The sequence below is a fragment of the Balaenoptera musculus genome, chromosome 11, assembly GCF_009873245.2.
Source record: "Balaenoptera musculus isolate JJ_BM4_2016_0621 chromosome 11, mBalMus1.pri.v3, whole genome shotgun sequence".
NCBI lineage: Eukaryota > Metazoa > Chordata > Mammalia > Artiodactyla > Balaenopteridae > Balaenoptera > Balaenoptera musculus.
Genome location: NC_045795.1, coordinates 52,291,707 through 52,316,914, shown reverse-complemented (window position 1 = coordinate 52,316,914; position 25,208 = coordinate 52,291,707). Strand labels below are relative to the sequence as shown.

At 48.7% G+C, this 25,208-nt stretch overlaps 1 protein-coding gene across 1 annotated transcript in view; it reads right to left on the bottom strand.

Annotated features, from left to right (window-relative positions):
- Positions 1-795: 795 nt before the first annotated feature.
- Positions 796-25,208, bottom strand: part of TRIM71 (tripartite motif containing 71) — a 57,652-nt gene continuing 33,239 nt past the window's right edge. The window contains exons 2-4 of the mRNA XM_036870653.1: positions 11,664-11,831; positions 5,874-6,008; positions 796-2,247 (exon numbers count right to left, since the gene is read on the bottom strand). Coding sequence (XP_036726548.1) covers positions 796-2,247; positions 5,874-6,008; positions 11,664-11,831 — 1,755 coding nt within the window. The remainder of the gene's footprint in view (positions 2,248-5,873; positions 6,009-11,663; positions 11,832-25,208) is intronic.

Genomic DNA, 25,208 nt, shown 5'->3' with positions numbered 1-25,208 from the left:
CCCACACATACATACACACGCGCACACACACACACCCTCCCTTAGAAGAAACAAAGATTGCATACCCTAAAATAGGAATGGTCTGCTTTTCTTGGCTAGCAAGCCACAGCCACTTCTTCTAGGAATAAGAAAATATACTGATGTTGAACGGGTTGAGAAACACACTGAGGTATAAAAGAACACAGGAAGTTCACTGTTGCAGCATTAAAAAAAAAAAAAGATTTTTCCCAAAAAGATCAAGATCACACCACACAGCCTAACCCCATAAACACAGTATTCTCAAGAACACAAATACTCTACAATTAAGCATCTTAAATCCCATTTTTCCACGTTTTATAGTTTTTTTTTTTTAACTTAGTAGTTTTCTCGTGTTTGCTTGGCTCAATCTACAGAATGCACCCCACCGCACACATCCAGCACCCTCCCAGCCACAGAGATGCTAGGCTTGTGCATGTCACGCCCCACGGAGGGGAGAGGGGAAACGTGAACTCCACTGAGCAAGGGTGGGAGGGCAGAGGGCCTGTTGGAGAAGGAAATGTAAAGGTTTCTGAGGTAGATAGAGATCATCACTTCACAGGCTCAATCCCTGCAGAAAAGATACGTACATTCATCTGTAAAAAAATAAAGATGAGGTAGGACATAAGCAATGTTGTACTTTTCTTGTTGTCTTTAAACAAAAGAAAAAAAAAATAAAAAGAAATTTCCCTGAGACGGTTTCTTCTTTGAATTTCAAAAGGGGGAGAGAGAGAGAGACGTACACACGCGCACCCCAAACACAGAAGCCTAGGAATGTGATTAGAAAATGAGGATTCGATTGTTGCCAAAGTCCACCACGACAATCATCCCATCCGGCGTGACAGCGATGCCGGAGGGCCGGTCCATCTGCCCAAAGCCACTGCCCTGAGCGCCAAACTTGCACAGGAAGCTGCCGTTGGACTCGAACATCTGCACCCGGTGGTTCCTGGAATCGGCCACGATGATGCGTCCCTCTTGGTCCACGGCCACGCCCTGTGGGCGCAGGAATTGCCCATTGGCGGTGCCCTCTGAGCCCAGGAAGCGGGCCGACTGGCAGTCCGGGTGAATGACCAGGAGCCGGTGGTTGTTGAAGTCGGTGACCACCAAGTGGCCCTCGTGGTTGAAAGCCACCCCCCTCGGGGAGTCAAAGTGCTTCCAGAGAGCCCCCTCGAAGCCATACTTATTCAGGAAGACCCCATCGGGCCCGAACAGCTGGATCCGGTGGTTCCGTGTGTCGGAGACCAGGATCTTGCCCTCGGAATTCACCGCCACATCCCAAGGGTAGTTAAATTGCCCGTTTTTGGTGCCCTTCTCACCGAACTTGAGGAGGAACTGACCCTCAAAGGTGAAGATCTGGATGCGATGATTGTCCTTGTCGGCCACCACGATCCTGCGGGAGGTGTCACAGGCTACGCCGGCGGGCCGGTCGAACTGCCCGGGCCGGGAGCCCAGAGTGCCGAACTTGTGGTGGAAGGCGCCGCAGGGCTTGAACACCTGGATGCGATTGTTGCTGCGGTCGGCGACCACGATGTAGCCCTCCTTGTCCACGCTCACGCCCCAGGGCCGGCACAGCTTGCCATCGCTGTCGCCCTCACTGCCGAAGCTCAGGCCCGGGAGCCCGATGCCCACGTAGCTGCGGCCGGACTTGACCACCACCTTGAAGGGGCTGTTCTCGATGTGCTGGTTGCACAGGGTGACCGACACCAGGTGCTCGCCCTCCAGCTGCGGCCGGTAGCTCACCACGTATGTCCCGTTCTGCTGGTCGCTCACCTCCGCACCAAACAGGTTGCCGTCAGGGCCCAGGACCACGGCTGACATGAGGTCACCTCCTGAGAGGCGGGGCTCCCCGTCGTGGTCGTAGCCGATGACAGTGAAGGAGGCCACCTTGCCCTGGAGGGCCCGCTTGAGGCCGTCGCCCGTGGCCTTGGTGAGCGGCGCGAAGGCCCCGCTGCTGACAAAGCCGAAGGACTTGATGGCGAGGTAGAGGGCCTGGTCAGGGGGTGTGAACATGACCCGGTCGTCCTCCTGGGGCTGCAGGAGGCTGCGCACGGTCTTGAGCTCCTGCACCTGCGCCAGCATGCGGTCTCGGGCCAGCAGGATGTCCAGCGCCCGCCCCTCCTCCAGGACCTGCTGCACGGCGCTGATGGTGCTCTCCAGCTTGTTGAGGTTTTGCCGCAGCTTCTCCACCTGCAGGTACAGGGACTTGGCTTTCACCTGGCGGATTTTCTCTACCTGGAGGGAAAGGTGAGAGCCGGGAGAGAGGACACAGAGGCTTAGAACCAAGACAGAAAACAACACATCAGCTGACATACTCATACCGAGGGAAACCTCACACTTGAGGGTCTGCAGAAACGTCTGGTCTGCATTCCCCCAAAGTGGCAAAATCCAAAGACAGGGAGGCTGGGGAACTGTCCCTGATCACAGGAGATGACTACAGAGACCTGACAACTAAACGCAACAACTGATCCTGGATTGGGAGGACACTGCTATTAAACGCACTATTGGTGGGATGTCCCTGATGGTCCAGTGGTTAGGACTCTGTGCTTCCACTGCAGGGGGCGTGGGTACGATCCCTGGTCAGGGAACTAAGATCTTAAAAGCCGTGCAGCACGGCCAAAAAAAAAAAAAAAAGAAAAACCAAACCAAACCAAACCAAACCAAACCAAACCAAACCAAACCAAACCAAAAAAACACCAACCCACTATTGGTGAAATGTGACTACAGACTAAGGATTAGATACTGGTGTTATATCAAGATTTGACTTCCTGGTTTTGATTAGCTGTGATTAAGAGAATATCCTTGCTCAAAGGAAATAAACTGAAAACATTTAGGTGTAAAGGGGCAGTGTCTCCAATACTCCAACTTACTGTCAAATCACACACACACACTCACCTATTGAGAGAGAATGATGAAAATGGGGCAAGATGTAAATAATCAGTGAATCTGGGTAAAGGATACATGGGGTTCTTTTATTATCCTGCAAATTTTCTCTCAGAAATTAAATAGAAGTTAGAAACAGCCATGTAACAAAGAAACGTTTACTGAGCACCTACTCTGTGCCAGGTGCTGGAGGTATATGTGCTCCATAGAAAACACGGGCCCCGCCCCACTGAGCTTAGAGTTTAAAGCAAGAGATACTAAGCAAGCAAAGAAATACTGCAAGACAATTTCAGACAGTGCTAGGGGTTAGAGGATAGAAAAAGAGTGTGACAGACAGTGACGAGGGAGGCCTGATTTAGACAGAGGGTTGTCAGGGACAGGTGGCCTTGAACGTGGAGAGAAAAGTGGCAGAAAGGGGACCAGAGGCAGGATTGACCAACGGACTGTAGTACAAGGCTGGTCATGCACTCCCAACAGACTGAATCGAAAATGCTCCTATGTACAGAGGGCCTGAAGTCTCCTGAAGGATATTTCTCTCTCAGTCTCTCTCTCAGCATAAACACACAAACACACACACACACACAATCAGAGACAGAAAGCCTGTGTGTGGAGAGAATAAAATGAAGGATTTGGTGAGGATCACAAACCCTGCTCTTTCCTTGTCCCATTTGCTCTCTTCACAGGGGTTAGAAATCTTCATCAGGGAGCCTGAGAGGTCCCACACCCCAAATTTGGAGATACCAGTTTTTTAGCAACTGTTGGCCTGTATTATTTCCAAAGGGGCCTCTAAATCTAAAACACCGTGATATGTAAACAGGGGTTCTGACCTGCTTCTGACTCAGCTCACACTATTAGGGAACGTGGGATTTTTGTCTGACTGATCAGTTCTCCATTCTTTTGCAGGAAATAACTCAGTCCTCTAAGTTTAAGTGGTTTCCTCTGAAAAGAACAGATCAGTCGCCCAGCCAGTGCGTGCTGTTTTGCAGAGAGAACCATGACTTCTGAGTGCTTGACCGATCTGAAAGCCACAGAAAGACTACTTCAGAATAAGGGTCCACTGTTGGAAGGGCTGGATTTTAATCCGATTTTCCCGTCGGGGGTGGATAACATGATTTTGGACCTGATTCATGTGTATTCATCTGTCCACTCTGGAAGGACGTGTGTGTGCAGAGAAGCCCACGTGGGGACAGATCAAAGAGAAGCTCTGTCGTTTGGTTTTTGCACTGGGCCAAACCTCTCGGCCTCGATTCTGATCCCTCAACTGGATGGTTGCAGCTACCCGCCAAGAGGCAGCCATGTCCACTGGAAATGCACAAGCCACAAGAAAGGACATGCAGGCTGGTCCAAAGGTAGTGAGTTATCTCAATTGATTGTTCACAGTCAGTTACAGATCGAACTCCTCGTTCTACTCTTTCCCCCCTTCTCACTACTGCACTTGACTAGTCTAAAAAAAAAAAAAAAAAAAAAAAAACAAACCACTGTGTAACAAGGAGGTGCCCAGACAGAGCCACGCAAGAGGGAGCAGAAAAATCAGTGATTAGTGAAGAAGAAGGGGGACTCCCACAGGATTTGGGGCGTGGTACCCCAGCAAAAAAGCAAGCACAAATTGGGACTGAGGTGTGTCCAGAATGAGCAAGCTGATTTTGGAGTTATCCAAGAATGAGTTTTTAGGCAAGTAAAAACAAAGCTGATAATAACATGAAGAAGAGACTGACTGTCCTTCCCAATTTGCTTCTCCTACGGTAAAAAACATGCTCCCTATTCCTCCTTAAAGAGAACTGCCTTGAGAGAGGTCCTCAGCCCCACCGGAGGGAGGGTAACTAAGGTGAGATCTGCAGAAACCCCTGCACACAAAGGCCTTTTCATCAGCAGATCCAGAAGAGCAAGTTTGTGGCAGAGTTCACCACAGAGCTCTCAGGTTGCAAGAAGGGGGCCCCTTTCAGTTATAATTAACATTCGTGGGTGGCATGGGACTGGCAGACCTTGGGGACATCGGAGGGTCTGAAAACTGTGTCAGGCCCACAAAGGTGCCTGAATAAATCATGTGAATTAAATCTTGGACTGTTTCCATCCAAGGACTCTTCTCTTCTGTCAAAAGGCAGTAGAGAGTCAGAAGAAGCAGAAAGCAGCTAGGTACAGAGCTAACTCAAAGGAAGAGGCAATGCAAAAGCCCACACAGCCTTCCCAAAGGCCAATACAATTTACTCTTTCAGGGGACAGGAAATTGGCGAGAACCACTTTCAGAAATCGACATGCGGTCCCCACCATCATACAGTTTGCAATGAGCCAAACAAGCACCACACACCCAAACACACCCGTTCACATCAGCTCTGTATAGTCTTGTTCCTGTGTTCAGAGAAGGTGATCCCAGTTGAACTGGCGTGAGGTACTGGCCCCTCTTAGGCACGTTGCCCTCTTCTACCTGAGTGAGAGCGCAAGATCAGAGAAGAAAATGCTGCAGGGGACGTGGGCGGGGCGAGTCATCTCTCCAGCTGATTTTATCTAAACAGCACACAGGCGTGCTCAGCGCTCTTTCCGGCTCCAACAGGAAGAAAGGGCACACACTCACTGCCCCCACAAGTGGAAAACTGGTTTTCCACAAGGGGTCAGGAAGTCCAACCAGCCGGGACACCAAAACTAAGGACGAGTGTTAGCAGCCTGCTTTCCTAACAGCAGTCTCCATTGTACTCCCTTCTTTCTGCTTCCACCTGAGTGCCTGCAATAGAAAACTTGAGACTCTGTCCAGTCTCGGGGACCTGACTGCTTCTGAAAAGGCTTCTTGTCGTCTTACTACTCGGAGGGGAACCCCTGCATCTTTCTGCAGACAAACTTAGGGGAAAACTACCAAGTGTTCTAAACTCAGAGCCGGGATCCAGGGTGTGACATCAGCATGCTGTCACCCTGCTGTGGTTCAGAGGCCGTGCCGGCCACCGAGGAGCCCCAGGGTGGGGTGGGCGTGCAAACCCCTCCCACGTTACCTTCCACAGCAGCTCACACTCCCGCTCCTCCAGGGCCTTCTTGTGTCTCGCAGTCACGGCTTTGACCTCCGACTGTACCACTTTTGCCTTCATCTCCACCTGCTCTGCCACCGTCTGGGCCTGCTCGATGCTCAGCTGGAAAACCAAAAACAATCTCAGAGCATGAGAAGTACCTTCCCTCCTCACACACAACACTTAAGGCTGCTTTCTTCAGCCCCGAAAAGCTAACGCCTTAGGCCCCCAACCCAGACCTCGAGGTCCACGTCCTTGGAGAGGAAGCAGGCACTGGGGGAGAGAAGGGCATCTGTTTGACATGTAACTGAAGGAGCTGCTTGGCAAGGGCTGCATTTCTTTGTATGAGAAATAGCACCTACACAGTGAATGTCAGGACTATTAAGAGATAGTCTGACACAGTGAAACCAGTGTAGCTGGGTCACAGCCCAAAACAGACTGGGGATCAGATGTGAAATGTACTACTGCAGGTGCATGAGCAACTTCCCACAGACTTTCCGGCCAGGCTCCCCACCTGGGGGAAACCTCACAGGCTGGGCACATCCCTCGGGAGAAGGTGTGCAACAGGCTGCAGCCCAGCTCAGAACCAACGCCAAGTGCAAACTGGGAAACAGTGTCTGATGCACCTCAGAAGCCATGCGTATGGCCAGAGACCACCTCTGCACCCCCATGCCCCCACCCTGTACCACCAGCCCCCGTAAATCTGCCCGTTTAATCAGACGTATGATTGTTCATAAAAAATTAATCCAGACAGAGGCCTGGTGTTTTCATGAATGTTACATGATATGCCTTGAAAAGCCACAAGGATTGGAGATACTGAGGTATTAAATCAGGGAACCCAAACTGACTGCTGATGCTGCAACAGGCTTTAGAGCAGGTGTCCCAGATCAGGAGGGACCCAGGGAAGCCTCAAGGGTTTAGAACCTGCCTGGGTTCAGGAATCAGCTACAGGTGACCAGTCATCTGTGTGCCCTGCAGAGAACGGTTTCTGGGACACGAAACACATCTAAAGCTGGCACAGTCCTGGACAAGCCAGGCTGGTCATCCTAGGGCTCAGGAAACCCAGGTTCAAATCCTAGCTCCACCTCCTACTGGTTCAGACAAGCTCCTGGCCTTCTCCAACTTCGGAGTGAAAGTGAGAAAAATGCAGGACAATATGTGGGAAGAGCTGAGTCCAGCCCCTGGTCCAGAGTCAAATACTGCTCTTATTAATAGCACTCAGCTGATAAACCCCTGAGACAAAGGCTCAACCATCCTCCCCCCTCATCCTACTTAGCTCGCATCATACAGGTAGGCCTATTCACACTTCCTACCTTGTTTCGTTTTTAAACTGTAGTAAAATACATGCAGCATAAAATGTCCCACGAGTTACATTCAGCACATGCAATGTGGTGCAGTCACCACCACTATCTGGTTCCAGAACACCTTCCTTACCCAAAATGAAGCTTCCACACCCATGAAGCAGTCATTCCCCATCTCCCCTCCCTCTCCCCCATGGCATCCATAACCTACAGTCTCTACAGACTTGTCTATCCTGGATATTTCACACAAATGGAATCAAACAATACATGACCAGCCTTATTTTCATGAATATGCTCCCAGCTAATCAGCTATGACTCATTCAGTCACTTACAACTGGGACCCCTAACTGACCACCTTTCATGCTCTCAGCCTGATGACACATTAATGGCACGGCTGACACGGTTAACCAACCGCCCACTGCACTCCCTGCCCCCATCCCCGTGAGGCCTAAGGATCCACTGAGCGGATCGGAGCTGGCACCTGGCCAATCTGGGTGGCTCACGGGCTGGCTATCCTTGCCTTGGGATGCCTTTCTCTTCCAAAGTCACCCTAAAATCTCAAAACCCAGCTCAGATGCCACTTCTTCTCTAAAATCGGAAGTAAAGGACACCTATCCACAGTGTTTCTGCTCCATCTTTACTATCCTGTCCCAAGTGTCAATACAGATTGAACTAAGGTGGGGCCAGGTACACAGTGCATGGTACTTAGCACTGGGTTCTAACAGGAACAATCTATACATTTTATACTTGCTCATGTCTATGGCCATGACTGTGTTTTATCAAAGCACTACATAACTGCACTGGGTTAAATATCGTCCTGCCAAAATTCAGGTGTGCCTGCAACTTCAGAACGTGGTTAAGATGAGGTCATATTGGACTAGGGTAAGTCCTAAATGCAGTGACTGATATCCCATAGGGCCATGTGAGGACGGAGGCAGAAACTGGAAGTAAGGCAGGTACAAGCCAAGATGTGCAGACCACGACCTGCAGGAAGAAGCAAGGGAAGGTTCTTCCTTAGAGCCTTCACATGGAGCACAGCCCTGCTGACACCTTGATTTCTGACTTCTATCCTCCAGAACCGTGAGAAAATAAATTCCTATTGTTTTAAGTTACCTGGTTTATAGCAGCCCTAGGAAACTAATACAGTAGCCAACAAGTTGAAATAGATGGCTGTATCCAAATTACCCGAAACACAAAAAGTTAGACTGACGGATCAAATAAGTGTGCATGTAAGCAGATACCATAACAGGGTGTCTCGGGCTGTCTGTCAGGATTGATTCAGAAAAAGAGAAACCTCACTAGACATTTAAGCAGAGATGATTTAATATAGGGAATCTGGTTCAACGGGAAGCGGGGAACTGCTAATGCAAAGTGCACCCTGAGGATTAAGACAGACAGTAACTGCAGTCAGTAGCTACCACCCCTTGGGCTCAGAGAACGAAGAAAGTAGGGGTTACCAGGACCCAGAAGTATGGGGGAGGGACACCCCAGGCCCAGCTCATTCTGGGAGTGGCAAAAGCTGGAAACTGGAACCAACTTCTGCTGCCAGGGTAAAAAAAAAAATACTGCTGATAAGAACAGGAAGTCAAAAGGAAGAAGCAAGTCCCTTCTCCCCACTTCCAGACACGTGGTTTGAAATGAACACTGTAGCCCCAGCCTCACACGGCACAACTGTGAAAGGGTAGGTTGGTAGGTCATTAACCGGTACACCCTGTTTTCAGATGTGTTGGTTATTAATTAGCACAGAGCTGGTATCCACACCAATATCTGACTGAGGCAACCAAGCCTATGTCCATAACATTTCTTTAACGCTTCCTCAATGGAAAGCAAAGGCAGAAAACTGCCTTCTATTTATATTAACATCATATTACTTAACCAAACTGAGTTTCCATTAAAATCAGAAGAGATGGAAATAACAGGTCCACATTCCTACAGGGCAAAAACTGGCCGGAGAGCAATGACCACTCCCTCCGCATGCACAGTAAGTGTCTGCTCGCCGCCCACCCTCCTAGCCAGGCTGCTCCCAGTGTTTCCTCCCAGGTCCCTAGCAGGCCCTTGGGTTAACTCCCATCCTAGGACAGGAGCTATTTCTTCCATTTCCCAAATAGGTCAAAGGGGAGCAAAGCTCTGGCTATAATTTGAGTCATCCCCATTCCTAGAGTCATAAAAGGCCTAAGTGAAGAGACCAAATGGCTCTTTCCTCTCCAAATCCTACACAACACCCCGGCAAGCATTGCATTCCAAGACGTGCAGACCAGGACCTGCTTAACTAGTTCCCATTATCTAAGCAGGGCATATTTGAAGGACGCCAAGAGGCAGGTGGGTTGGGGGAAATGGCAGTGGGTAAAAGGGCTGGGGAAGCTCTGAAAACAGAAACACGCACTTGAAAGAAAGAAAGAAAGAAAGAAAAAGAAAGGAGGAAGGAAAGAAAGGAAGGAAAAAGGGAGGGAGGGAGGGCGGCAGGGAGGGGGGAAGGGTGGGTCACCTAACAAGCATGGGGGCTTGAGAAAAAATGTTAACTTCAAATGTTAACAGATTCAATCAAACACTCGAAGTTGAGGCAAGTCAGTGATGCCAGCTGACTGCTGAGTGGTGGCCACTTAGTACTGAGGAAGAGTCTGAGGCCAAATCTGGGTTTCACAGGGAAGGGTGCAGAAAGTGATTAGTGATGTCTGCCATGGAGAACAGTGGTGGCCTGATGACAGGTATTTAAAGTGTCCTGATAGAAGATAATAGAGAATGCCAAGTGTCACCCATAAGCTCAAAGGCCACCATACCGGTACCAGATGGGGGAATTACTGTAGTTCACTCTAAAATGTAATTTTTATCACATTTAATATCTTTGAAACTATGATTCATCTTAACATTGTCAGTGGGTTTTTTCCCTTTGTTAGTTGTATATAAAATAAATGTGCATCTTACAGTTAATGGCATCTTAAATGTGATGAAAGAAATAAAAGTAACGAATCAAGGCTGTCTTACATGGAGAGCAACTATATTCCTGATCCAAACTCTGGATGTCCCCCAGGGAATCTGTGCACCTTTATGAAATCCTCTAATTACATAAGTGACCAAAATGTTGTACTTTCATGAAGCGTGAAAGTGACTTGGATATCAGATTACTTGACTCATCAGAAAGATCACTTTCAGTATCACACATAGGAATGCTAATAGCTGCTGAGAAAGTTATTAAAATCCTAAACCATCTGCCCGCCCTAGAACACACGACTGATTCTTTACCATTTCCCAAAAAGGTCTTGTGTTAAAAATAATTCATGTATTCAAATACTCGTTCTAAACAGTTTCCTATTCAATTACTTTCTAAAATATTTATCTATCTATCTATCTATTTATGGCTGTGTTGGGTCTTCGTTGCTGTGCGCAGGCTTTCTCTAGTTGCGGCGAGTGGGGGCTACGCTTCATTGCGGTGCGTGAGCTTCTCATTGCAGTGGCTTCTCTTGTTGCGGAGCACGGGCTTCAGTAGTTGTGGCACGTGGGCTCAGTAGTTGTGGCTTGCGGGCTCTAGAGCGCAGGCTCAGTAGTTGTGGCACACGGGCTTAGTTGCTCCACAGCATGTGGGATCTTCCCAGACCAGGGCTCGAACCCGTGTCCCCTGCACTGGCAGGCGGATTCTTAACCACTGCGCCACCAGAAAGTCCTAGCAATGTTTCTTGACTTTCAAGCTTATCCTACCAGGTGAGGGAAACAACCTACGATTTTTTTGTTTTCCTAAAACCTTGTCACCTGGAACAGGCAAGAAGATTCAAAAATTAAGGCACACTATTACCTGCCTATGTAAGAGAACTTCACTATATCTCAGAGTTACACATGTCCCTTCCTAGCCCCAAAGGGATGGGAATTCAACAGAAACAAGGGTCTAAATTACCAGGACGTCTAATGCTTCCAACAGAACAGAAGAGAATAGCATGGCATAGCATAGCAATAACTAATGCTTCCAATAAAATAAAATTAAAAATAAATAAGTAAATAACCATGGCATGACCTTTATTTATCACCCAGGAAAGAGTCTGAGATTCAACCTTAAATAAAATTTCCCGTGCTCACTTATTTCTCACCTATAAACAAATCTGAGTAGCAAGATGAGCACCCAGTCTTTCTATAGTCCTGACTGAACACCCTAATGTCCACTTGGATTTGGGGAGGCGGCTGGATGGCAAACAGGCAGCTGATGTGAAGGGGTCCAGCCAGGGTATCTGGAAGAAGCCCTGACCAGCCAGTAACTCCAGCCACATCACTGTCATCTTCACCAGACTGTGAGGTCTCCGTGCACTGCCCCCCCCCCATGTGATTGCTGCTGCACGGGTGTCACACATGGGCTCATCTGGGTCGTTGTCCCATGGCCTCCAGACACTGGTGTCTGCCCAATAATCTACACACGCCATCTGAAAGGGAGTGGAAAAGGTTTTATATGCAAGAAAGAACCAGGGAAACAGGTGAAGGGTGCGGAGGGACTGACCTGGATGGCCTGGCGGCCCTGCTGGGCATCAGCCAGCAGTTGGATGGTGAGCGCCCGTGAGTCCTGCAGCGCCTCCTGGAGGTAGACGAAGCTGTGGCCTCCGTGCCGGCCCACAGTACACTCTCGGCAGATGGGCACTGAGCACGTGTCACAGTACAGGTGCAGCACCTGGGGACCAGAGAGGGCCAGGTGTTAATGACAAGGGGGTGGGTGGCGGGGTGCCCTGCATCCCAGGACCCCACAATAAACAAGCACACCCCATAGGGAGCGGGAGCCCTGCAGGCAACTGTGAGGACAACTTGCTCCCCCCATCCCCACCCAAAGAAAAAACAACCAACACCCCCTCGTTTTACTCCAGTTCCATTCACAACCACAACTGAGACACCGCAAAGGCAAAGATGAAACAAAATGATCCTCCAGGGACTTCCCTGGGGGTCCAGTGCTTAAGACTCTGCGCTTCCACTACAGGGGGCACGGGTTCGATCCCTGCTTGGGGAACTAAGATTCCGCATGCCGCGCAGTGTGGCCAAAAAAATAAATAAAAAATTTTTAAAAATGTGGTGCTCATCAATTGACCTTAGTAATTGACAATAATTATACAGTCATATGAATAAAACTATTTAAAACAAAAACAAAAGAAAACAATCATCCTCCATAAGAGATTTCCCTGTATCTGAGATTAATTACCCAGAAAGGTTCCAAGATTGATTGTCTCCCTGGTCTGAGATTGGTGGCCGGAATGAAAGGATAAATCGACAAGTTCCTCTTGCCACCCCACGCTCTGGGGTGGAAACCAGGCTGGGGGCCAGGATCAATCCCCCTCACACGGCAGTTGGCTGCCACCGTCCCCCCATCAAGGACACGAGCGCACCCAAGGCACTCAAGCAAGGTGCGGGCTTAAGCTTCCGGAACAGAGGCCAAAGGCTAATGGTAAAGACAGCCAGCTTCTTGTCTTTCTTCTTCCTGCCAAGTTCCAAGGGGCTGACCCTGGGAGGCAGCCGGTGCTGAGAGCGCCGCTTTATTGGATGCTCTGTGCCTCCCTGGGGCCCTGCGTGCTGTGGGGGGGAGCAGCTTGGCACCACCTCCACCTGCTGATAAACCTGCTGAGAGCCGAGCTCTCAGGAGCTAAAGCTCCTTGGCACAGAACGGGGCCAGTCCCGTTGCATCTCTCCCCAGAGCCGGCACTTAGGGCCACTGTCTATAAATGTTTGCTGGCTTGCTTTCAAGAGCAGAGCTTCAGTTTGCCTCTGGTACACCTGGGGTGAAGGAAAGCGAGCCAACACTCGACAGGCAGGGAAGGGAGCATGTGTGTGTGTCGGGGGGTGGGGGGGGTGTCTTTCACATACGCAAGCACTCATCTCGAGGTGAAGAGGCTGCACAGGGAGCAAGGGCTGGTCCCAACGCATGGAGGCTGGTTACCCTGTCCAAAGCACAAAGCACAGAGACCCAGAAAGTTCGTTCCTATTAGGCTGAAAGTCCCACACAGAAAGGGCCTGGGGCAGAGCGAGAACGCGGCTCCTCTCATTCTCCAGAGACCAAAGTCTCGGCGTAGTGCGCGTCCACGAGGAAATGACTGCCCAAATGACTGTCAGCCAAACAGGCTGCTCCACGTAGGGGGTGTGTGAGCCAGCAGGGGTTAGGTTGCTTCTCTGGGAACTCTGGGATCCAGGAATGGAAAAAGGAAAGACTTAGGATATCACGTTCCTACTTTGAAGAAATGGTTGTGATACGGCAAGTTTTCTGGACCTTATTTTACAGGAGGGAAACGTGATCGGGTTTGTAACTTTAGTGCCGATTTTTGTCCCGTGCTGTAGTTTCCAGCAGCCGTGGGAGACGGAACCCAGGAGGCATCTGCCTTCTTTTGTGAAGGCTAATCACTCTTTGAAGAAGGTCCACCATTTAGAGACTATCTAATCTTTCTCATTTGATGAATCTAAAATTCCCAAGCCAGCCTTAGATACTAACCGAAAAATGCTAAACTGGATAAATGTGGGGAAATTCCCCGACACACTCATTTTACGACATGGTGCTAAAGCAATTCTCCAGCCAGTTTCCACGACTCAACCACATCCCTCCCCTCTGCTCCCTCCATTTGTCACGGGAATAAAGGGATCACTCCTGCTAATGTGAAGTGTGAAAATCTCCTGGCAGAAGGCTCCCTGCTCTTACCAAACAGCTAAGCAATCTTCTCTTTACCTCTGCTCAGGAGTGACCTTTTCTTGGACAACGGTGTGGACTGACTAGTGTCCCCCTGTTTTAGGAGTCTGTGGGCTCCTGTGAGTGGGGAAGAACCTTAGGCTGCAGGCCCCCGCATGTCCAGCCTGGAGAGCCCAGGTATCTCTAAAATGGGTAAACGGGGGTCCTGGGATGTGACCCCCACCTGACAGTGTTTCACATGGGACTGACGCAGCTCTAAGCACCTAGAACACCCTGTGATCTTGGAAGTGCCAGTGCTTCTGCCGTTCCAGGCTGACGATAGGACCACAGGGGTGGGGATGGGGGTGACAGTATAAGTGGGTAAAAGCAGAGCCTCAGTGGTGCTTTTAATTAACTGTTGATTTTTTAAAAAAAGAACACACTGTCTAAAACCTGAAAATGAGATCACATTTTGTAAATTTTTTTTTTGGCCGCTCCATTCGGCACGTGGGACCTTAGTTTCCCCGACCAGGGATCAAACCTGGGCCCCTTGCAGTGGAAGCATGGAGTTTTAACCACTGGACCACCTGGGAAGTCCCACATTTTGGAAACTTTCTAGTGAAATATCAGAGTAAAACCTTGGGAAGATGTCACATTCCATTTAGAAGCTCCACATCTCACTCACCTGGCAATTTCTAAGGTCAAAAACTTAACAATTTTAGAGCTTATGAAACTCGGTGAATAGGCAAAGGTGCACACGGGTGTGCATGGGTGCAACTCTCTCTGAACCAGCTTACTTAAGGTTATTTTAAAAGAATAAACTAGATGACTGTTCAGAGGGCCCACCGCCAGAAAGAAATGTGGCAGAGGCCATGAACTGTGGCTCTGGGAAGGAGCAATCCTCTGGCGGCAGGAATTCCAAGGCCTGAGCTGCCCGTTTGGGGCTTCCCGGGCAGATGTGTGGACACGCCCCCTCCCCCCCACATGGCGACAATCTGGCTGCCCAGCTGAATGGGGCAGGCCTGACCTCTGACCTTGCAAGTGACCACCCTCTCCCCTGCCCCCAACTTCCAGAACACGCCCCACCCACTGCCTTCCTCTCCCAAAATTTCTAAAATACCAGGCGGAGACAAAGACCTAGGAATGTGAGCCCAGCAGGAGAGGAATGGGGGTGGGGGGTGGGGGGTAGAGGAAATAAATAAATAAATAAAAATACCAAGCAGGCAGGTTTACCTTAGCCAGGGCTTAAATAAAGTGCTCTGTTAATGAACAAGAATGTTCTACGTTTTATATTATTGATACGTGTGATCCAACAAGGAACACACACACACACACACACACACACACACTCACTCACGTTGGAGCACCAGGTTAAAATACAACTATCCACATCAGTGAGAAGTGTAAACAGAAAAGTTATGGAGGGGGCCTCTCATTGTCAAGATCCCCCAACTGAAATAATAAATATTAACTGCTATAAACTTATTTTTTGAGATTTCTTTGACATCCCTTAAAATGACTGGGGACATGTGTCCTCCCACAAACTCAGGCCTAGACAGAAGGAGGTCTCCACCCACCACTACAGACACGAAGGGGAGGTGGGCTGGTGACAACCAGAAGCCTTATCTATATGTAACACTCGGCAGGCTCTCCTATTAAAATATGGTAAACCAAATTCAAGGAGTAAAGTCCAGCCACGCAACTAAGGCTATCCAACAACACCAAAACCAAGCTCTACTTGATTTAGGGAAAATACATTGAATGCCGGTGTTCTCAAACTCACAGAAGCCCTCCTACATCTCTGGCCATGTGCTGCCACAGAGCTGTGGTCTTGGGGGGCCTGGGAAGAGGTGAAAGAAAGGAATCGGGACCCTCCTTCTTACACAATCACCACCAGCTCAAGATAGCAGAGTCCAGCTGTGGACAAGTTACTTCTTTCTGGGGGAAAGGAGTCAGAAACTTTTTAAGACAAGTTAGGGAACACACATGCATTTTTAATGCAAGAAGATACACAGGTGCAAGTCGTTTTTTAAAAAATCTGCCCCAGGGACTTCCCTGGTGGCACAGTGGTTAAGAATCCACCTGCCAATGCAGGGGACACAGGTTCTATCCCTGGTCCAGGAAGATCCCACATGCCTCAGAGCAACTAAGCCCGTGCGCCACAACTACGGAGCCCAGGTGCTGCAACTACTGAAGCCCATGCTCCGCAACAAGAGAAGCCACGGCAATGAGAAGCCCGTGGAAGAGTAGCCCCCACTCGCTGCAACTAGACAAAGCTTGCGTGCAGCAATGAAGACCCAACGCAGACATAAATAAATAAATTAATTTAAAAAAAATCTGCCCCGATTTTTCAGTTGTTTCTACTTTTTAACGTAATCATCCAAAAATATGCTATATTCTATACATAGGTGAACTTTTTAAAGACACAAATAGGAGAGCATTATACTAGACCTTTTCACTTAATTATATTAACTGGGAGAATGTTTTGAGTTGGGCTGCCTGTTTTATGAGTGGCTGCATGGTATGTCGCCTGAAGATGATAGGATTTTAATGTTGTTCCCTGATTTTTGAAAACTCACAAGCAATGCCGCAGTGAATATCCTTTTATATTGTTCTTTACAAAGCCCAGAATTGTCAATTTGATAATATATTCAACTGCTACATCATTTGATGAATCAGAAGAAAAAAATCTACTTGCATGTGTGTGGACAGTAAGGCTTCTCAAATTTAATAACTTGATGTCAGGTCAACCTCCATTCATGTGAAGAACAAAGGTTGTCAAGTGCCAATTTCTGTTCCCAAACAAGATCAGACCTACACGAAAGGCCGGCATGGGGACGCCAGGGAGCCGGGCAATGTGGGACTGGGAGTCCAGGTCCACTCTGCTTGGCTGGAAGGTGGAAGGTGGAGGCTGAGACTGAAAAGAAGCCCCAGAGGAGCAGCAAGAAAGCAAGGCTTGTGTTTTGTGTGCTCAGGATTGGCTGCTAGATTTTCCAAAACACAAGGGTAGAGGCGAGTGGGCCCGCTTGTTGGGATGATTCCAGAGTTGGACAGTGAGGGTGGTCTCAGGCAGTGTAAAGGAAGAGGGGAGTCCCAGAGGGTATCATTCAAACACCCGGTGAAACAAACATGGGCAGCCCCATACAAGCCCAGAACCCCATTCTGAAATCCCCAAATTCAACAGATCTGGAGACCAAAAGTGTTTACACAAGCTGTTTGGCAGCAAAACCTGAACTGGTGTGAAAATGATCTCAAATTTTTATCTATACCATTTAGTGTGAGTTTTCATATATTTCACTGAAGAACTGCTAATATTCATTATTTTGTGGTGCTGTTTCACAGTATAAACTTTCCAAAATCATAAACGTTGAATGTCAAGGCACATCTAATCCCAAGGGCTAGGGTTAAAGACCTGCCAGGCCAGCTAGCTGAACAAGAGTCATTCCTGGGCTCAACAGGCAAGAGAAGGAGTTAAGACTACCGGGTGGTAGAGTGGGATGGGGGTGTACATGTGGGTGTACAAGTGGGGTCAGAGCACTTCTAGGCCAAATTTTTTGTCTCCTGTGGACAAGGCAAATTTGAAAAGGAAGGGTTGGAAACAGGAATGCTATCAGCTCAAACAACTTTTTTTGTTTTTGGCTGCGCTGAGCCGCGTGGCTTGCAGGATTTTAGTTCCCCAACCAGGGATCGAACCCAGGCCACAGCAGTGACAGTGCCGAGTCCTAACCACTGGACCGCCAGGGAACTCCCAGCTCTTAACAACTTTAGACTCAATGTGGTTGCTGGTACCAAGGGAAAGCATAGTTCAATGATGATTGAACATCCCATGCTGTTCCCCGGAGGTTTTTGTGCCACTCCGAAAGCCACATCATGATCCCTTTCCTATTTTTCAGAAGAAAATTTTCACACTGCCAATGACCACTGCTTCCCAACACCGACCAACCACCACGTACCACCCAGCAAGACCCAGCTCCTCCAGTGCCTCCCGCTGTTGTGGGAACAGGTCCCAACACCCCAGAGCCAGGCACACAGGATCCCCACTTTATATTCCAGCAGTATTTATATCTTATACTTTATATTCCCTGTCTCAGGGCCCTCCTCCAGGAAGAACCCTCCCTGGGCACACAGCTTCTAATATTAACATGTGCAAAAAGCAGAACCATTGCCTTTTTATAAAAAGCCACAGGTAATTAAAGGAGTAAGTTCTGTTTCTACAGTTAAATGACTGAATTTGGCTAAGCTCACTTGCAGATTTGGTAAAAGAGAAAAAAAAAACAAACCTCAATTTTTGGCTCAGAAAACTGTCAGAATTATTAAAAAGCATAAAAATGAGTTCATCCTAGAAAGGAAACCACTTCCCCTGTAGCACTGAAGCCCCAGAGAACAATGACACAAACCGCCTTCCTCCAGTGTTGCCAGAGTCATAGACAAAAGAGCCTTACAAATATTTCTTACCATAGCTCCCCTCCTAAAACTGAGGCTGCAGCAGTAAATCTGACTCAAACACGGCCTTTAGGAGGCAAGGAAGGACATATAACCGAGGTGTGTGTGTGTTTTTCTGGGATCCTGACGATACTCGGGGACTGTGCAGCTGGGTTTTCAGGGCAGGAGAATCCTCCAAGGGAGCTCTAAGGGCAGAGGTCGAGGTGACGAGGAGGGTAGGAAAAAGAGCAGGCAGAAGACAGCGCTTCCCACGTGGAGCTACAGTCAGCACTTCTCAGAGCCTTTGTAAAGTCCCCCAAAGAAGCATGTTTTATAAAGGTATAATCAGGATGTCACAAAATACTCAGTGTGGGACAATACACATGGGAACTCCAGAGATGAGCTATGTCTCTGTCCCTTCACTTCGAGTACCCTGAGGGCCCTCCCTATGCCAGCCGGCTATACTCAGGCCCCCGGCAGCCGCGCTGGCATCACTGAGAGCCTCCTCATGGGCCTGTATCCATCCTGCTCCCTCCCCAGATGCTGATAAACAAGTTCTCCATCCAAACCTCTGGGGGGACCCAACCTGCAAGAGCTCCTTCGCTCTTTGGACTAATTCATTTGCCTGCTGGTCAGATTCTGGTTTTCAGGCTGGAGTCTTGGTATCTTTGCCCAACCACACAGCTTTGAGGCACAGTCATGGCTGGCCACCACCACCAAGGCCACCAGGGTTGACTGCCCACAGCCTGCAGTCTCTCTCCTTCCTGGAAGGCTTTAACAATGGCCCACACAAAAGAGCAGGTAACACCCCTGTGCTGGGGGGTTTCCTCCAAGAGATCCAAGTTACATGACATTCAGTGACACTCTGCAACATACCAGAACTGTGTTTGGGGTTACTGCCTACCAAACGGTTTTTCACAAATAAACTTGTTGACTTAAATAAAATGTGGGTGCTTAAAAATTCTTCCAGTTCAAAAATAAAAATCAAACTTCCCTATCAACAGAGAAGCAGACAGGTATATACGTCCACACAATAGAATACTTTTAGCAATGAGAACAAATTACTGATTTTGTGCTATCACACAGATGCTTGATGGAAAAATAAGAATCAAAAAAGCATATACTGCATAATTCTATTTCTATGAAGGCAAAACTAAGGTGAAAAAAAATCAAAGAAGTTGCAGGTGGAAACGGGTGACTGGAAGGAACTCAAGGGAGATGGGAGATGTTCCGGAGCCATGGATGTGTCGTTATGTTGTCTTGGTGGAAGGAGTAGGTACACAGGTGTATAGAATTGTCAAAATGGGGAACTCCCCGGCGGTCCAGTGGTTAAGACTCAGCGCTTCCATGGCGGCAGCGGGGATATCTCAGGTTCGATCCCTGGTGGGGGAACTAAGATCCCGCAAGATGTGCAGCATGACCAAAAAATTTTAAAAGAATTGTCAAAATGTATACTTTTTATTTATGTAAATTATACCTAAAAAATAATATGTGAAGGGGAAACCCTCCCAGCGACCACCTAGTGGTGGTGGGGTGAGGCTTGGAGCCCAGCTTCAGCACGGGTTCCTCACAGCTAAAGACCTAATAAATACTCTTTGAGCCCATAAATGAGTTACTCCAATGGCCCCACATAATTTACTTCTAATAGGTCACTACCATTCTTCCCACAATGTTCCCATTAGGTATTATTTTTCCTTTGCCCTCCACTATAAATATTATCTTAAGTTTAATCTCACAAGAGGCAAGTCGGACTAACTCCCTGGAGGTTTTGATAAAAATTAGAACCCCGAGTCCGATTTACAGCCCCACAGGCAGCCAGCGGTCACACAAAGCCCTACGAAATCATTAGTGTCTCAGCTGCCGCCCAGGCTTGCACCTGACCTCTGATGTACTAATGAGTGGTCCAGGCAGCTTCCAGCAGCAAATAAAAGAGATTTGTTCCAACACGGAGATCACCGCCTACGTAAATTACAGACTTTCAAATCAGGCACGAAAAGATGGATTTTGACACAGATACACAGTTTTCCTGTCGCAAAAGCAAGGCCCAGTTTTAATCTGTTGTGTTCTAGACCAGAATCGGTGGTGCTGAGAGGCTGACTGTAAAAAATGGCCAGACTGTAGGTGGCCACGTAACTCAGTCCTCACCTCTTAAACAGTGGGCGACACCGTGCACCCGAAACCTTTCGCCACCCCCCCTGAAGTAGCAAAGGGGGTCTCAGTGGCCTGCATGGCTGAGATCATGTGGACAGGTGGATGTAAAGCAAGGGAAAGCACTCACCTGGAGAAGGGAAGCAGAAATAAAGACTCAGGTAAGAAAAGAAAATTCATAACAAAAAAGGTTTTGAAATATTACTAGCCATATATTATCCCTCCAGCACAACCCAATATAATTGTTTCTTTCTCTCTCTCCCCAATTCGGCAAGTTCTATAATCCCGAGTAGCTGGGCGCCTCCGTTACTCAGCTGTCCGCTGCCTTGGGCAACACAGGTCCAACACTGGCCTTCCCCGATGGCCCCGTGTGACACTGTCACACCCGGTGACAATTTTAAGAGCCAGCTAACCTTACCAAGCACTGCCTCCAAATCAGGAGGTGATTTAATGCTGTAGGAATCTTATTCACAGGCAGGAATGATTTAAATTGGGGAGGGGGCCCATCAAGGAAGCAGTAGATGGACTCTGTGAATTCTCTCAATGCCAGTAAGGGCCGCCCCTCGGCGTGGGGCTGGGGCGAGGGCTCCCCGTGTGTCTGTGGAGCCCCAAGCCTAGGCTCTCTGGTGGCACTCCTCAAAGCTGCTGCCATCAAGGAGAGCATCAAACAGAGAGCAGACACACACAGTCCTCTATCCCCCGTGACACCTCAGGAATCACCAGAGGCTTTCTCAACAGTTTCCTCTGTGACCGAGAGCAGAGGGGCCTCAAACCACAGCTCCAGTGCAGCAGCTGAGGGTGAAAGCAAAAGCCTCAGTCTTATCAAGAAATGGATTTCTTTTTAAAACCCTTTTCAAGTTAGCACTTTGTTAGGCAATTAATTTAAATCACACCCTCCTTCAACTCCAACAACAGGAAACTTAATCCCACGGACACCCCTACAAATGAATCAGAGCCAGGCCAGGCCGGGAGACCAGCTTTATTTAAAGAGTCACCTGTCGCCCATGCTGGGCTGGGCAACACGGGGAGGAATAGGAGCCCTGGGGCCGGTTCTGTGGTCCAGGCAGTCTACAGGGTGGGTCTTGCTCCCTCCCCCCGTCCCAAGGGGAAAAAAATCCAAACTGCAGCGAGCAGTGGAGACCTCAGGCTAGCAATGAAGCCCTGAACCCTTGGAGCTCACCCACCCCTCTGCCCACCAGTGTGCACAGATCCTGACAGCTGCGGTCCTAAAGCACTAATTACAGCAGGATTTGGCAAGGAGTCAGGGAACCCCAACACCGGGCCAGCAGTGCGATTTCAGGCAGGGAAATGCCAACTAACCAGGAATAAGATACAATCTGAAAAAAGATCAACGTCTGGGGACCCTACGGGTAAAACCACTGGAGTCAAACTCCTGTTTAGAAGCCTGAATTCCCAGGACCACTCATCATGCATGAATGAAGCTGTAATGAGAAATAATGGTAATGAGAAAAAATTCAGGTCTCAGATATGGATGGAGCTTCATCAGAAATCCCACTTCATTCCAACAAAGGAAGCCTGAGCTTCACCTCTTTGCACTGCACCTGCGTGCTGTTCAATAGAACTTGACAGCCTGCTGACCCTGACCCAGCAGGTAATGCAACCAGGAGACGCAGGAGGGGAGGGGCAGAACCTCCCCAGCACCCCCCAAGCCAGATACTCAAGGATAAACTCCAGTTCAAAGGCTAGACCTGACAGGGTGGGGAAAGAAAATGTACAAGCTCTGAGCTGGGAAACAATCAGGTGGAGTGTTATGTAAGCTAAAGTTCAAGGCGGATGATAAAGGAACAGCCCTTAAATTGGTCTCTCCTTGGGTTTTTTAACTTCTGACCTGCTTCGTTTGGCTCTCTGTGGGAGAGGGAGCGGGGAGTCGCCCTTACTTTGGCTGGCACCTAACCAGGAACGGTGAGATAGATGCAAGGCCAGGGAGATGCAGACGTTTGTCTGGGATGGATCCTCAAATTGCTGTATTTTGAAGTTCTGGCCCCAGATGGCTCTTCCACAGTCCTTCTACACATGAACCCACTGCACCTCGAACTCCAAGGGCCTTCCCCAAGCAAGAGGCCCACTGGGAGTCTCGGGCTGGCCTGTCCACTTCTGGGTCAGCCACGGGGAACCTCCTGGCTCTCCCAACCTTTTTGCCTCCTGGATGTTAACTTCATCTATTTTAGAGACAGCTTTAATACAGGTTGTAGTCTCTGAGGCCATGATGTCCTTAACAAGTATGCGGTGTTTGCAGATTTTTTGCACAACATTTTTCTTTATTTTCAGAAACTTTTTTTCCTTCAATACACCTAAACTTAGGCACTTGTAGATCTATTTATAAAACATAGAGAATAAACCATAGTGGAAAAGAATATAAAAAAAGAATGTATATATGTGTATAACTGAGTCACTTTGCTGCACAGCAGAAATCAGCGTAACACTGTAAATCAACCACACTTCAACAACAACAACAAAAAAACCAACATAGAGGGAAAGCTGTCCTAGTAAAGATACATTGTAACATTTGCTGATTTTTTTAAACCATTTACACCAGACTCAAGGCTTTCAGCTAAGAGCCTTGGGAGGTTTAAAAAACAACTCAAGAAGTTTCCAATCTCCTACAAGTCTTGGGTGGTCAGTTTGGGGAAGTCCAGTGTGTTCCTGTTGTCTAAGCATAATTATTAACAACACCCTCCTTCACTCTCAAAAATGACCCAGTTTGGAAACCCACTGGACAGAATCAGTAAGACAAATGGGGAACTAACCAAAATACATGAGGGCAGATAGGAAAAACTGCCACCCAGAGAAGTACCAAATCCCTTCATAGGACTTACTGGGGTTGCATGGCCTGGGGGTGGGGCAGATAAGTCAGAAATGGCTTCTTAGAAAGAATGGCATAACGGGATTTTTTTTTTTTTTTTAAAGGATGGGATGGAAGATTTACAAGTCCAAACAAAAGGAACACCTCCAGCAGAGAAGCACACTGTTCTTGGTCCAAGTGCAGGGAAGAATCTGGAGTAGACTGGAGGGGAAAATTAGCTGGGAGTTCAAGGGCGGAGGGGACGAGGGAGTTGCGGGTAGGTGGCCTCTAGGGGACGACATGGAAGGAGACCAGGGCACAGCCTGGGGTCACCTTTTTTGTTAAGTCAAAAAACCTGGGCTCAGATATTGATGTGGTCCTTCCTTCTCCAGCTCTTTTGGTTAAGTGGGCTCACTGAGCCGTTTCCACCCATAAAATGGGGAGAACACACTTCATCTCGTGGGCGGTGGTGAAGAATTCGTAAGAGAAGTGCGTGAAATGCAAATGCTGACCGGCAGTTCCAGCAGCAAAGAGAGCGGAGTGGCGGCCTGCCTGGGAGGGCTCCAGCTTGGTAAGTGGCCAGGCAAGTTAAATCAACTCCAGGAAACCTGTTTGCAGGGCTGGATATGTTTGCAAGGCAGGACTGATAAGGGCTATAAAGCCACTCCAATGGCCTTTGGGGCTGGTGTTCACCAGAGCTGTGACTTTCTTTGCCCACTGAATGGAATGTTGAGAGACTCCGTAAATACGCTTGGAAAAGGCATACTGGAAGACCACCTCTGACTCGTACATGTCTCCAACCTCCTGTGCAGCCACCCTGCCTGCCCCTCCACTCTCATCAGTCACATCAGCCTCTCTCAGCCCCTACCAACAGATGTTCAACATGAATCCCCAAGGCAGGCACATTTCCTTACTGCACCCGCTCCTGGCACCAGGCCCTTCCCCTCAAAGAGGTGACAGTCCACCAGGAGGGATGATGAGTAAGGCCAACAAGTTCAGGGCTGGGGGAAGGAAAGCTAACACTGGGGCTTCGATGTAAATCTCAGCACATTTCCTGGAGGAAGGGAAGCCCGAGTTTAGTCTAAAAGCGCAAACAGGAATGGGTGGGATAAAAGGTCCAGACAAGGAAGACTCCGGCAGGGAAACGCCAAGACACCTTCTCACTCTGCCTGAGATTCCACCGTCGCTGCCCTACAGTCAGTCTCTTCTCCACGGGGAGAGCACCTTTTAAAGTCAGAGGCAGCACCCCCTCCTTGAAGCCCTCCAGTGGCTCCCATGGTGCCACTGTTTGGATGGGTCACCCCGGACGCCACCTGTCCTGGACTCCACCTGCTGTTCCCTTTGCCTGAGAACTGTGCCCACCACCACCACCCCGCCGCCCATCCATATAAGGCTCCCTTCCCCAGTTCATTCAAGTCTCAGTATCACTTCCTCAGGAAGACACTTCCCCTGACCACTGGCTTCCCCTGCTGAATTTTCTTTGTAGCACTTTTCACTACCTGAAAGTATCTATTCACTGGTTCATGGTCTGTCTCCTCACTGGAATTTAGGCACTGCAAACGCTGCGAATTCTGTCTTGTTCAACGCTTCCTTCCCAGCCCCTACATGTCTGGCACATGGATGCTCAGTAAACAATTGAGTAACTCTACTTAGGTGAGGGGTTGGCGCTATATCCACCAGAACACACAGAAAAGGGGTGACGGCCAGCACTTCTGCAGCAGGTCCCCAGATGAACTGAGATGTTCTGGCCACCTGTTTGACCTTGTTTAGCCATCTCACTAACTGCTGATGAAAAACACCCCACTTCAAAACAAAAAACAAGGAAAGTGGAAGGGGAAGGAGACGGTGGGAGATTTGTTCCAAGGTGTGCAGGTCTAAAATGTGAACAGAAATCTAGGTTATGATAGGGAAATCCAGCTCCCATCGCTAGCAGGTAATATCTGGGTGAATTTATGAACTTTTCCAGGAAAAGCCATTCGTGTGCAACTGCAGATGGTTGCACATGTTTTGCTATACCTCTCATCAAAATATAAAAT